This window comes from Balaenoptera physalus, assembly GCF_965194825.1.
Source record: "Balaenoptera physalus genome assembly, chromosome: 8".
NCBI lineage: Eukaryota > Metazoa > Chordata > Mammalia > Artiodactyla > Balaenopteridae > Balaenoptera > Balaenoptera physalus.
The window spans coordinates 9,445,543-9,459,929 of record NC_138887.1 but is presented as its reverse complement, the minus strand read 5'-3'; the positions used below and the strand labels follow the sequence as shown (position 1 = coordinate 9,459,929).

At 56.6% G+C, this 14,387-nt stretch overlaps 1 protein-coding gene across 3 annotated transcripts in view; it reads right to left on the bottom strand.

Moving 5' to 3' along the window:
• Positions 1–7,080: 7,080 nt before the first annotated feature.
• NUDCD3 (NudC domain containing 3) overlaps positions 7,081–14,387 on the bottom strand; it is a 74,891-nt gene continuing 67,584 nt past the window's right edge. The window contains exons 5-7 of one of the 3 annotated variants that reach the window (XM_082472582.1): positions 12,256–12,444; positions 8,728–8,873; positions 7,081–7,199 (exon numbers count right to left, since the gene is read on the bottom strand). In XM_082472582.1, the coding sequence (XP_082328708.1) occupies positions 8,763–8,873; positions 12,256–12,444 (300 nt within the window). In that variant the 3' untranslated portion in view covers positions 7,081–7,199; positions 8,728–8,762. Of the gene's footprint in view, positions 8,874–12,255; positions 12,445–14,387 lie in introns of all 3 variants that reach the window. The other 2 variants (XM_082472583.1, XM_082472581.1) reach the window with 2 other exon arrangements.

The following is a 14,387-nucleotide window of genomic DNA, read 5'->3' as shown; positions in this document are numbered from 1 at the left end:
CTGAATTTAAAAAAAAGTTGTTGGAAGCAGCTAAAGTAGTGCTGAGAGGGAAATTTATAGCATTATGCGTACATGAGGAAAGAGGAAAAACTGCAAATTAATTACCTAAGCTCCTACCTCAAGAAACCAGTAAAAAGAAGAGAAAAATAAACCCAAAGGAAGGGGAAGAAAATACAAAGGATAAGAGCAGAAATAAACAAAATAAAAAACACAAAGACTACAGAGAAAATAAATGAAATAAAAAGCTGATTCTTAAAAAAAAAATCAATAAAATTAATAAAACTCTAAGATTGACAAGATAAAAAGAGAAAAGACACACATTACCAATATCGAAAATGAAACAGGGGATATCATAACAGATCCTACAACCATTAAAAGGATCATGAGAGGATGCTATGAACACTTTTATACACATAAATTTGACAACTTAGAAGAAATGGACCAATTTCTCAAAAATTACAAACTACCAAAACTCAGACAAGATGAAATAATAACCTGAATAGTCCCATAACCATTAAAGAAATTGAGTTGTAGAGAAAGACAAATACCGTATGCTAACACATATATATGGAATCTAAAAATAAAAATGGTTCTGAAGAACCCTGGAGCAGGACAGGAATAAAGACGCAGACATAGAGAATGGACTTGAGGACACAGGGATGGGGAAGAGTAAGCTGGGATGAAGTGAGAGAGTGGCATGGACATATATACACTACCAAATGTAAAATAAATAGCTAGTGGGAAGCAGCTGCATAGCACAGGGAGATCAGCTCAGTGCTTTGTGACCACCTAGAGGGGTGGGATAGGGAGGGTGGGAGGGAGACACAAGAGGGAGGGGATATGGGGATATATGTATACGTATAGCTGATTCACTTTGCTATACAGCAGAAACTAATACAACATTGTAAAGCAATTATACACCAGTAAAGATGTTAAAAAAAAAAGCCAATTTCATTTCTATATACTGAAAACGAACAAGAGGAGAGGAAAATAAAAGATGCAATACCATTTACAACTGACCTAAAGAATACAAAGTGCTTAAGTACATATGTCATTGACATATATACACTACCAAATGTAAAATAGATAGCTAGTGAGAAGCAGGTGCATAGCACAGGGAGATCAGCTCGGTGCTTTGTGACCACCTAGAGGGGTGGGATAGGGAGGGTGGGAGGGAGACGCAAGAGGGAGGGGATATGGGGATATATGTATACATATAGCTGATTCACTTTGTTATACAGCAGAAACTAACACACCACTGTTAAGCAATTATACTCTACAATAAAGATGTTAAAAAAAATACTTAGGTACAAATCTAATAAAACACATGCAGAATCTATATGAAGAAAATTACAAAATGCTGATGAAGAGATCAACGATGTAAATACTTGGAAAGACATACCACATTCATGGATTGGAAGATTCAACATAGGAAAGATGTCAATTCTTCTTAAATTGATTTACAGGTTTAGTGCAATTCTTACCAAAATCCCAATGAGATTTTTTGTAGTCTAGACAGGCTTATTCTAAAATTTATATGAAAAGGGAAAGATCCTAGAATAACCAAAACAAGTATAAAAGAGAAAAAGATTCACAATGTCAAAGGTGACCATATAGCTACAGCACTCAAGACAGTGTGGTATTGATGGAGGGGTAGACACATAACTCAATGGAATAGAACTGAGAACCCAGAATAGATCCACTGAAATACGTCCAATTAATTTTTGATGAAGGAGCAGAAGCAATTCAATGGAGGAATGATAGCCCTTTCAATAAATGGTGCTGGAGCCACCAGGGGGTAAAAATAAGAACCTCAGCCTATACCTCACACTTCATACAAAAACTAACTCAAAATGGATCATGGACTTAAATGTAAAACATAAATTATAAAACTTCTAGAAAAAAAATAGAAAATCCTTGAGATCTAGGACTACATTAAGATTTTTTAGACTTGATACCAAAAGCATGATTCATAAAAACATTTTTAATAAATTAAACCTCATCAACATTAAAAACTTTTGCTCTGAGGAAGACTATGGTAAAAGGATAAAAAGATTAATCACAGACTGGGAGAAAATATTTGCAAATCACATATCCAGCAAAGGACTTTTACCTAGAATATATTTTAGAAATTTAAATCTTAATGTTAAAACAATCAATCCAATTAGGAAATGAGAAACACACTTGACAGACATTTCACCAAAGATATATAGATGGCAAAAGGCACATGAAAAGATGTCTACCATAGTTAGCCAGTGGAAAAATGCAAATTAAATCACGATAAGATACCAGCACCCACCTATTAAACTGGTTAAAGTACAAAATATTGACAGTGCCTGTATTAATTTCCTACTGCTGCTTTAACAAATTACCACAAATTTAGTAGCTTAAAAAAACACAGTTACTTTCTCAGAGTCCTGGGAGTCAGAAGCCCCAGATGGGTCTCGTGGGGCGAGACTGTGTCCTTGTGGAGGCTCTGGGAGAGAATCCTCTTCCTTGCCTTTTCCAGCTTGTAGACCCCACCTGCATTCCTTGGCCCACGGTCCCCTCCACCTGCAACTGCTAGTCACGTCCTTCCATCATTACAGCACTCTGACACAAACTCTTCTGCCCCCCACTTCCAATGCCTGGATGCAGAGGGAGCCCGTGGTGGGCAGTGCAGAGTGCTGGGGTTGCAGTATCTGACTGCCCACCTGCTACAGCCATTGCCTGGATCCCATCTGCCTGGGCTCCCAAGCTTTCAGGAGAGCCAGGAAACTGAGACTTCTCTCATTTCCAATACCGGCAATGAACTTTAAAAAAAAAAATTTTTTTTTTTGGCCACGCCATGCAGCATCGGGGATCTTAGTTCCCCGACCAGGGATCGAACCCGCGCCCCCTGCAGTGGAAGCGCGGAGTCTTAACCACTAGAACACCAGGGAAGTCCTTTAAAAATATTTTAATGGGTATGAAGTTTCACTTTGGGAAGATGAAAAAGTTCTGGACATGGACGGTGGTGATGGTTGCACACCAAGGTGAATGCACTTAATGCCACTTCAAAATCGTTAAGATGGTAAATTTTGTGTTATGCATATTTTACCACAATAAACATGTTAAAGGATGTGGACCTCCTGACTGCCCTGGCTACCAGGTCACCTTCCCACCTTGAGGTCAGGAGAGGGAGGGAGGCCTGAGGAAGTGGGGAGGAGAAAAGAGGGAGGAGGGAAAGAGGGATGGGAACAGGGGAGATGAAAGCAGAGGGGAGAGAGGAGAGAAAATTGGAGGTGGGGGAGTGGGACGGAGGAAGGGGGGGAGAGGAGCAGAGGGGGGAGGGGTGGGGAGAGAAATGGAACAGAGTTAAGAGGGGAGCAGAGGGGGCCTGGCCAGGGACTGTCCTCCCAGGGCTGGGGCTCCTTGAAGGAGGGCAGGGTGGTGACCTTTGTCAGGGTCTCTGAAGGCAATCGTGAGGGGCCAGCCAAGGCCAGGAGAAGTGGGGGGATCTGCAGGTGCAGGGTGGGCAGGAGGCTTGGCTCCAGGAGGCCAGGGGTGGCAGGCGGTACTCCTCCCCTGCCCCACTGCTGACCCCCCATGGGGTGGTATCCCAGAGGGGCTGCAGGCACCAAAGGCCCTTCGCAAGCATGGGTCATTCTGCAGCTGAGGAAGCTGAGGCACAAGGAGCCAGGCACCCTCCACCTCCCAGTGGTGGCCTCCAGCCTGGGGCAAGTTTGGGGAGACCCGCAGGTGCACCTCCAGGCATGGAGGGGATGGTGAGAGGGGGGCAAGCTAGGGGGATCCATGGGGTTATGATGCCCCTGGAGGGGTCAACAGGTGCCTTTTCAGGACCTGTCACCCTGCACACCTGGGCCCAGGCCTGCACCTTCCGCCAGCACAGGGTTTCAAGTTTCCTGGTGGAGCAGGCCATGGGCCAGGATCCTGGGACCATGTGAAGTGAGCTGGGACCAGGTGGGTCAGGCGGGGAAGTAAGGAGGGAGGATTGGGGGGTGGGGGTGGGTAGTAAAGGAGGGAGGAAGGGAGGCAGGTAAGATGCAGAAGCTGATGAGGGCTCTAAGGGGCCTGGCCGCCACCCACCCCTAACCCACTCCCCTTCCCCAAGCCTGCTCCTCTTCAGCACACATCAGAAGCTTCTCCCTGCTCGAATCCTCAGGAATTTGGGGTGAAATCCAAGGCATGACCCTGGCCTTCAAGACCTGGACTCACTGGACGCTCACTCCCCCATCCCTGGCCCCAGGCCCTGGGGTATGCGGGCGTGCTGTGGGCTCCACCTGGCCTGCCGAGTCCCTCCTCAGGCCTGCCCGCCCCAGATCTCTGTGCTTTATATGGGTCACTAAGCCAGGAAGTTGGGGGTTCCAGAGGCCACGCTGTCTACATCCCTCGTAAACACCGGGTGCGCCGTCCTGGGACTGGCGCCGGGAGGTGCTGATCCACAGAGTCCGAGGGGGTACCCAGGATGTGCTGATGCTGTCCAGTCCAACACACTGCAGTGGAATGCTCCAGAAACACCGCCTGCCTCCCCCTTGACCAAGGGTTAAGGGCTCCCCGAGGAGTTGGCACAAACCTTGCACCTGGGAGACTAGGGGTGGCCCGTGTTGGTGCTCTGCGCTCCCAGACACGGATGGGGCTGTTCACCTTGAGGACACACAGGATGTACAGGGCCCAGCAGGGCACGTCCTCTCCCCTCCTTCCTGCCCCTGCTTCCACTTCCCTTTGCTATCCTTCGCCCTCTGCCAGCACCCTGCACCCTGGCCCGTGGTCTCCTGCCCCTGCGCCCTCCGCACCGGCCCAGCCCTGACAGGTGGTCATTGAGGCTGCTGGCAGCTTCCCCACCTGAAGTCTCCGCTCTGCAGCCCTTCCCTGGCCTCTTGTTAACCCCAAACCCTCTGTGAGACGCTGTGTGGGCCAGGCACACCATCTTTGGGGCCTCAGACTTCCCGTGCTGCAGCTCGGCGGTCTTCCCAAGTCCAGGCCCACCAGGGGACACTGCCCTAACCCTAACCGTAACACAACGCTCCTGACCCCGGTCCCTGCAAGGTCATAACCTGGGCAGCTTACCGATTACCCAGCCCCTCAAGGAGCAGGCTCCCCATCCCTGCAGGAGGGACCTCCCCCAAACCCCTGCTGCGCCATTGCTTCACCGTGACCTCCGGTGGCCCTGTCCAGAGTTAGCCGGCCCTCAGGGTCCTCCTCTGCCATGTCTGGGCTGATAGGGTTTCAGCAGGCGAATGCTGGGGGCCTTCCCCCCTCCTTCCATCATCCACCTGCAGAGCATCAGCCAGGGCCAGGCCATCTCCGGGGTGACGCTGGGAATGGGGCCAGGAGCGGGGGCCCAGCTCACGCCTCGGGGGTGACACTTCCTCTGTGACCACTGCACAGTGGGGGTTTGAACCAAAATGTCCCTAATGCCCCATCCAGCGCTGGCCAAAAAGCCTAGGATCCCTCCCAGGAGGAACCAGGACAGAGGTGGTGGAAGGCCTGGCCCGAGCTCCCTGGAGAAGCCCTGACTCACTCTCGGGTCCAGGTACCTCTCTCACGAGGGCCTCCATCTCCAGGGGACAGGCTCGGGCCTGCCCTGCAGGAGGATGGCCGCGTCAGGCCCACTGGCTCTCTGTCCACAGCTGGCGTGACTCCTGTTCCACCAGGCTGGCCCCTCTCGGCCCAACCAAGTCTGAGTCACAGTCGCCAGACTCTCCCAGTGTGGGCTGGAGTGCGTGACCCCAGCCCCGCCCTCCCCACGCCGGCAGCAGCAGGTGCCAGAGCCTGCAGAGTGGGGCTAGGACAGCAGAGTGGTGTCCAGCTCAGGGACCCGGGTTAAGAGGGGAGGGCAGATCTAAGACCCCCAGCTGGCACCCGACGGTCCTTTCTTCCCTCTGAAGGCAAGCCGGTGACCCAACCTTCAGTTGTAAAGAATAAAACCAAGGACGTTAAGACAGAATAGACCAGATAAAACCATGCTCGTGCGGACTGGCTGAGGGGTGAGCTGAGTCTGAGATTACAGAATATATTAATTTTTCCTTGCCCCTGAAGTTGTGACAGGGACCTGAAGGAGAGGCCTCAGGATTCCTAACCATGTCCACGGAGGCATCAGGGAGCTGAGCGAGAGCTTGCCAACCTGGTGTCCAGGAAAGGTATGCATAGCAGCGGCCAGGCTGAACCACCCGACTCCCAGACCACGGGGGACCAGTCCCACATGTGCGCCACTGTCGGGGGCAGGAGCTCTGCTCTGGCGCCTGCCCTCTGACCAAGACGGAGAGAGCACTTACCGAGGACTGGCGAGTCCGAGTCCACACACCACTCTTCATTCACAGAAACAAGTCGTCCAACCTGGGCTGAGCCTGCTGCCAGCTGGCCATCTGGGCAGCAGACTGGAGCGGGGTTTGGGTCTGTTCCCCAGACTGTGTTCTGGGTGGTCAGGTCTTTGTAAGGCAGCTGCCACTTCCTGGACACACTGGCACATAGACTACTCCTGACTCTTCTCCCTCCCGCACACTTTGGAGGCAAACTGTTGAGAGATGGTGCCTCTCCCTCCTGGCAGATTATTTCTGCCCTGGGAGTTTGGAGTTTGCTTGGTAATTCCACTGTTGAGCCCTCTGCACATTCTTCACTCATTCCAGAAATGCTTATCAAGATATGCTCACCAGGTCCTGCCCACCGAGCATGGCGCCTGGAATGGGGGAACGGGCAGGGGGTTCTGGAGAGGCTGCCATGTGACTGAGGCAGGGGAAGTGTCACACACCTGTTACGTCCGGAGCGGGTGCAGGCAGACTCGTGAGCCCAGCGTTCCGGAATCCGGGCAGGTAAATGCAGCACGGAGGACCCTCGGGCTGAAGCCTTCTGACTCCTGTTTGGAAATGCACGCAAGCTCTAGAGCTACAATCTTTTCTCCTGACCAAAAGCTTATTAGATTTCTGAAACCTGTGTGAAGTCTCGCCAGGATGCGGGCTGGATGAGAAACACCTTTGGGAGATATTTAGGAATTTCCCATTTTGGCGTTTGCTGTGTACACGGGCCTCAGGGCTAGAATTCAGGTAATGTCCACACAATGAGAACTGTCTTGGCAACGAACATCACACACAGACCCACAAGTGCTTAAATACAGATTTATTGCAAACCAACACCAGAGACAGGGTGATTTCGCAGGCGTGCACCCCACTTCCTTGGACCTCAGCTGACGGAGCTCAGGGGCCAAACTGCTGCTGCCGGGTCTGAAGAGAGAAAACAGGCAGAGTGCACAGGCTCCAGAGCCCAGGCCGGCGGCGAGGGGCAGAGGTCTCCCACAAGACGGCAAGGGCGACCGAGCACTCCCTCCCCTGAAGCCCGGCACTCCCAGATGCCTGCGAGCTGCTGTTACAGCGGGCGGGTGGGGAGAAACGCAACACTGAAAATCAAATCGGGCAAAAGGAAGAAAACTGACCACCGAGTCCACAGCTCCCAAAGTCTCCCAAATAGCTGAGGTGCAGGCACCACACCCCACCTGGTCACGGCAGAAGACCCCACGGGGGTGGCGGAGGGGAGGAGGAGACAGAGGCGTGTTGAGAATGGTTCTCTCACAGACATGTGCCAGTGAGGCCTTTCACTACGTGGGACAGGTGTGCAAATCCTGAGGGTGCTGCAGAGGGGCCTCCAGCAGCTCCATGAGCAGCCTCGGTGACAAGTGCAAACAGCAGGGCCCTGTGGCCCTGTGCCCCCGTGGTGGCGCTTCCCCCAGCCACCTGGTGTCCACACCTCCTGTGATGGCATCAGAGCAAGCAAACGCTTCCTGGGGACCCAGGGATGTGTCTACAGGGCGCTGTGAGCCAGAAACCTGCCCCCACAGACTGTGATGAAGCAGCTCCCACCTCTGCAGTTGAAGGGGGATGTCTCCAGAAAGAACGCCCCCCGGACAGGGCTCCTTCCTCCCCCAGCCCAGAGGACAGAGCTCACGAGGTGCAGAGACCTGCAAGGTAACCGCCCAGAAGGGCAGCCCCACAGTCCTGGCGAAGGGCACAGGCTCTGGGTCCTGGGAGAGCGGTGGGAGCAGAGCCACGAGCTCTGTGCGGTGCAGTTTGGCCTCAGCCAGGAAAGGACCAAGGGCTGCACTGAGCAGCTGACACACCACGGGGCCTCCTGAGGGTGCCTGGCCCAGCTCACTTAGACAAGAACCGGATCCCCCGAGAGAAAAGTGCCAGGCCCGGTGGGAGCAGAGCAGCCCGGTCAGGAGAGGGACAGAGCCTGCCGTGCCTGCACCTGAGGCCACAAGACACTTTCTTCCAGCATCCAGATCCGGCGGCAGGACCCCAGTTTCCGCAGCTCCTCAACGAGGCCGAGGCAGGCGGTGAACGCGTACAGGCAGGCGGGCAAGACCACACGTGAACACACCCAGCAAGAGGGCAAGGCTGCGCTCTCCCCAGACTGGCCAGAAGCCCGGCCCTCAGGCCACACAACCCTGCCCGCGCTTCAACAGGCGAGCAGCACCCACGCCCGCCCCAAGCGTGAGCACAGCAAGCAGAGAGCACGAGAGCAGCAAGCGGAGGGAGGGAGTGGCTAACGGGCCAGGTGGGGCACCCGCCGGGACACCCCCTGCTCTCTAACACCCGCCCTGCAGCCACGCAGCCCCGCCCTGCTCTAGAACAGTCTGGAGATGCAGGGCCAGCGTGGAGGCCGGGTTCACCCTTGAAAAGAAGGATGGCAAGGGTGAACCAGACAAGCGAGTCCCCGGCAGGAGGGAGCCGAGGGCCGCGGCTGAGGCCCCACCTCCCCGCCGGCGAGGGCTTCCTTTCCTTCGGTCATTAAAACTGCACAGCCCCCGGGGAGATGTTGAACATGGCCGGGTCGAATCGCTGGCCTCGGAAGGGAGAGCCTTCAGCATCCCACCCCTTCTTCAGCATCTCATGGACTTTCTACAAACAGAAAATAGAGAGGTTAACTGTAGTCACCAGGCCCGCATGTCCTAGAGCAGGACTCTGCTCTGCTTCCTCCGGAAGAGGACCTGCCCAGGGTGACAGCAGACCCTCCGCAAGACTGTGCTCCCCACATGCAGATTCCACCCCCATCTTGTCCCCAGCGAAGCACCGGCCATCTTCCTGGCTCAGATGCTGTCCCTTCTCACCAGAAATACCTGTCCAAACTCCAAATGGCCTGAGGGCTACAGCCCACAGGGCTGACTGAGGTGCAAACAGGGGTCCTCTGCTCCCCTTTCCCAGGGAGAAGGCTGGTGGCCTCAAGGCCTGCACCCTCAGATAGTCTGGGAATGACGCAGGCTGTGACTCAGAGAGACCTCAGGAAGTCTGGCTGTGGACCCACCAGTCACCGACACCTGCAGCCCCTGCGGGGCAGAGGTCAAAGCTGCTGGATCACGTATCCCAGCACACAGGCAGCCTGGACCATCCAGCCTTCAGGGGCAGCAGCAGGCCAAGCACTGTGGCCTGGGCCAGGGCACTGCAGGAGGCTGCGCCCATGAGGGAGGTCCCTCGCAGTGCTGTAGGCCCTCCTTCCCCGCGGGTCCCCAGGTCTGCCCTCTGTGCTTCCCTGCGAATGCATCAGGCTGGGAACATCTCCCCTTCCTTCTGACCAGGAGAAACAGAGAGACTCACTGCCACGGGGCCAGAAAGCCCTGCCCACCTCTGGCCTCTAGGCTGACAGACTGAGCTGAGGGGAAAATTCCTGGTATCTGGCGAGGCTGCAGGACTCTCCTCCTGACAGGGGCCTTCTCTTCCCTGTTATTAAACCTACGTGGTGCAGCAGCAAACACATCAAAGATGGGCAGTACATCTCAGGGATTAATCCATATTACTCCCAACTCGGCACAGATGACACACGCCTGGGACCCTGGGAAGAGCGCTGGAGGAGTGGGCAGTGCTGCCCGCAGGCCGCCCCCCGGGGAGAAGGGACCAGAGAGGCCGGCCCCGCCCACCAGCCTGACTCCGGTGCTTCCCGGCAGCCCTGCTGGGCCAGGCCTCCTCCTCCGTCCCATCCCTCTTCCTCTAGCTCTTGCCCACCTACCCCTCTGAAGTCCCCTCCGACGCCCCCTCCTTCTCGGTCTCTCAACTCACTCTGTGCCCCTCATCTGAGCACCTCGTCTCCCGAGTGAGCCCTGACCCACCTGACGTCCCCGTGCACCGGCCTCGTCACGGGCGGTCTGACGGGCCCTCACGCTCCAGCTCCACGGGTCCTCGGCCCGCTGCCCGCGCTGGTCCTGCCCCAGGCCCCTCACGGCCACCACCTGCTTTCTTAAGCCGCCCCTCCTCCCCGTAGCCCCCATCTGAAGCCACCAGCCAGTCCTGCTGACTCTCCAGCCGCGATTTCCTTCTTCTCCTGGGGACGCTGTCCTCCGAGGACTACAGAGACTGCCCGTGGCTTCAGCACCGCCAAGTCCAGCTCCCTCACCGCCCGGCCACACCGGCTCCACTGGCTCCTCATGCCTCCAAAGCTCTTCTCTCGGTCCAGATCCTGCTGCCCGCGCTGCGCTTCCCTCAAGGCCCCGTGTGCTGAGGACGGTCCACGTGGAAGCTGGGAGGTTCCCGAATGTCTGCTAAGCCCAGAGGAGTCCCAGACAGCAGTGCTGGTGCTCCCACCTCTACTACCATGGCCCTGAGGTCTCAGTCCTCTACTGTCTCCAGCGAGGGGCGGCGAGCTGGAGGGCCCTGCCTGTCCAGGAGCAGGTCAGCTGGGCGAGGGGTCACCCCCGAGTCCTGCCGCCTGCACCACCAGCCACGGGCTCCTGTGTGTCTGCTGAAGGTCTCCGCGGGGCACTGCACCCAGCCAGGCACTCACGCCCCTTCACGGTCAGCACGCTGCCTGGCACACGGCAAGCCCTTCCAGAATCCCTTTCGACTCAAACCATAGAGGTCTTTCCATCAGACTGCAGGGTCTTCAAGGCTCTTCTTCAGATCCTTCTTGATCGGCCGGCCCCATCCCTGAGCTCATCAACAGGGACTCAGCTTCCCACTTGGGTCTCACAGCCAGGTGCCTGCCCGCTTCGGGGCAGCGACACCCACACTTTCTTCGATGGCTGCACAAGGTCCCCTCCCGTCGGGCCAGTGTTCAGAGTGCTCTTTCATCTGGTGGCCACAGGCAAATGCAGCACAACTGGATAAAACTGCCGCCTAAACGTGCACAGAGGTGGGCTGCACTCCGCGTCCTGTGCCCTGCGAGCTCAGCGATTACAGCCAGGGGCCAGTTTCCGTAGACAAGACCAGCAGATGCCCATGATCCAATGGTCAACCGTAGTCCCGGCCTCTAGCCCCAAAAGCCCAGGTGGGTCAGGGAGCCAGACCAAGAGGCGATTCAGAGACTCGGGGAGGGGTGACAGACAAGCCTGGAACCTGCTCAGGGTTCAAACCCCAGCCCTGCTGCCAGACCAGCTGTGGGACCTTGAACACGGGCTGTGACCTCTAAACCTCGACCCCCCTCTCAGGGGTGCTGCAACGGGGACCGTGACCCAGCCAACCCGACCCAACCTGCGTGCAGTACGCCCTCACTAAGCGCTCCCCTCCATGGCTCCTTGGCCCTCGAGGGAGCAAGGTGGGCCGTTTGCATGCAAGGTCCGAATGAGACGGGCAGGAAGGACCACAGGCACGTGGGCAGTGGGCGGGGGCGCTCGACGGCCCCAGGCCTAGAACACTCACAGGAGCCACAAAGTAGGCCCCTGGGAGACAAAACAGGACGCCTGAGAATCTGAATGGCACTGGGGGTGGGGTGGAGGGCGGGCCTCGTGTCTGACACATGAGCAGCCTTGGAGATGGGCCGTGGTGCCATGGCTCAAACTCCCGGTGCTGTTCACGTGGGACACTGGGAGCTAAAACTAACCTGAGAAAAGCAACCCTCTCTTCTGCACAGAGCCACTCTTGGGAGTACTAAAGCAGAAGGAAGACGGTGCACGTCTAACTAACCCTCCTCTCTGCCACCGCAGGCTCAGGCACGAGCCTCCTCTCCAGTCACTAACTCCCTCCCGTCCCTCCACAGCCGCCGGCCACGCACACTTCTCACGCTTCTGACGTTCAAAAGTGACTTGGAAGGACTTTCTTCCCATTGGCCCTTTGTGGTCAAACCCGCACCGGCCCCGAGGCAGGGCCGGGCCTGACTGCCCCTCCGGTGCTGAGGGTCCTGGAGGGGCTGAGGGGAGGGAGCTGTCTGCACGGCCCCAGCGTGCCAGCTAGCAACACGCGCTACTACCGGGGCCCCGTGGACGACACCTCTCAGCTCTGCACCTGGGCGCCCCGTCCCAGGCAGTGAGCAGCAGCACGCCCCGTCCTCCCCGCTCCGGCCCCGGAAGGCCCGTACCAGCTCGTGGCTCTGCGGCTTGCCCTGCAGCTTCTGGCGGTAGTCGAAGGTGAGCCTGTCCAGGACAGCGTGCTCCTCCTCGTCCACTGTGGCCATGGAGCGCTCCTTGTTGATCTCGTCGATGTCGATTTGCTCCTCCCCCTCCAGGATGGCGCTCCACCAGTATTCGCCCACCTTGTTCAGGCTCACCTGGCACACGAGGGCAGAGACACAGTCAGTGTCGGGCAGGTGGCACTGGGGACCCAGCGGGGGGGTCCGGACCCCAGGCTCTGAGTGTTCCACTCTCCACCGCTATGCCTGGGCGGTGCCTGTGGTCCTTGTCCCCCAGGTCCTCTCAGAAGACACTGACCCCCGAAGGCATCAGCACCCGCACCGCTCAGCCACCAGAACCCCAGCCCGCTCTGACCAGAGGGGGGCATTTCCAAGCACTCCGAGCTGCCCCATCCGCCGGTACCCAGACCCCGTCACGATCTCCCGAGCTGCCGAGGGAAGCTTGAGCCCAAACAGGAGCTTCTGTCAACATCCACCTGCCCGGGCCCCGCTAGCTCATCCCCCTCCCTCCTGCTGGCCTTTCCCGCCTCCAAGTGCAGCACCCAGTCTCCTGCCTGCTGGGGGGACCTGGAACCTGGGGGACCAAGCACTCAGCCTGACAACGACTACCCCCCAGCCAGACGCCCAGGCGCCTTGTCTCACTCTCTTCCCTGGCCAGGCAGCTGCAAGAGGGGCTCCCCAGCCCTGCGACCGCTGCACGTGACTCACCTCCCACTCAGCCTCATGGTGCAGCCCAGTGAGGGACGGGGGGAGTCGGGGGGACACAAGAACTCAGAGACGGGGACTGCAGAATGGCAGGGCATTGCCTGAAGCTGATGCCAAGTACATGCATCCCAGGGACCACACAGGGAGGGCCCAGGCCACCCCCCTCCCCGTGGTCACTGGCCGGCTCATTGGGAAACTCTTTACTGACTGGCCAAGAACTGACAGGAGGGCTGCCCACGCTCCCTCACTCTGTCCACTCTCAGACGGGACGTAACCCCCACTCATGCCCAGAGGGGCAGGGAGGTGCCACAGAGATGACAGAGCCAGCAGTGAGAGCAGCCCTTCCTCACGGGAGCACCATGAGGAGAGGCTGATTGGCCAGTGGGCAATCCTGACAAAGTGGACCGGGAGCTGGCCCACAGGCGACATCTGTGAAGACACTGCATGCCCACAGGTCCTAAGAAGTCGGCCCCACGGCTCACGGGCTGCAGGGAGCGGTGCTGCCAGCTCCAGCCCTGCTGCCCGAGTCCACGGAGAGCCCCTGCGGAGCCCGGGTCCAAAAGGGTCAGAGCAGAGCTAAGTCCCAGCCCTGAGAGCGGCTGAGGCGTGGGCAGTGATGAGGGCGGGTCACGCAGTGGAGACAACCTCCAGGAAACCACAAGCACAGCGTGAATGTCAGCATCTCAGCACATTACAAAAGCAAGTCCCCCCACTTCTGACCATCCTGGGTGGACGCGGGCGTGAAGATGGCAGGGGTGAGATGGCAGGGGTTCTGAGCACCCTCTGCCCACCTGATCAGATGAATGACCTCTACCCTGCCAATGCCACTGTTTACATTCAGGGTGAAGCTTCTGTTTCCAGATGCTCTGTCTAGCCAGCTCCTGGCCAACTGTAGTCTCCTGTTTGCACGCGCGGACCTGACCTGGCCCTCAGAGCCCCCAGTGCCGAGCACTGAGCCCCGTCTTTACAGAGCTGCAGATCACTGCGCCAGTGCAACAGAAACCTTCCAAGGGGGAAATACATTCTCTTCTTACCATTACAGGAGCGACTTCTGAGGAAGTCGGCCCTCTGTATCCACAGGTTCTGCATCCACTGAAGTCAACCAACTCCAGATCAAAAATATTTGGGAAAAAAAAATTTCCAGAAAGTTCCAAAAAGCAAGACTTGAACTTGTCACACTTCAGCAACTGTTTACATAGTATTTACATTGTATTCGGTATACGATGTGAAGTAAACAGGAGGATACGCGCAGGTTACATGCAAACACTACACCATTTATATAAGGGACTAGAGCACCCTCGGACATTGTATCCTTCGGTGGGGGGGAGGGGGCTGGGTTCTGGAACCAATCCCCTGAGGATACTGAGAGACGACTG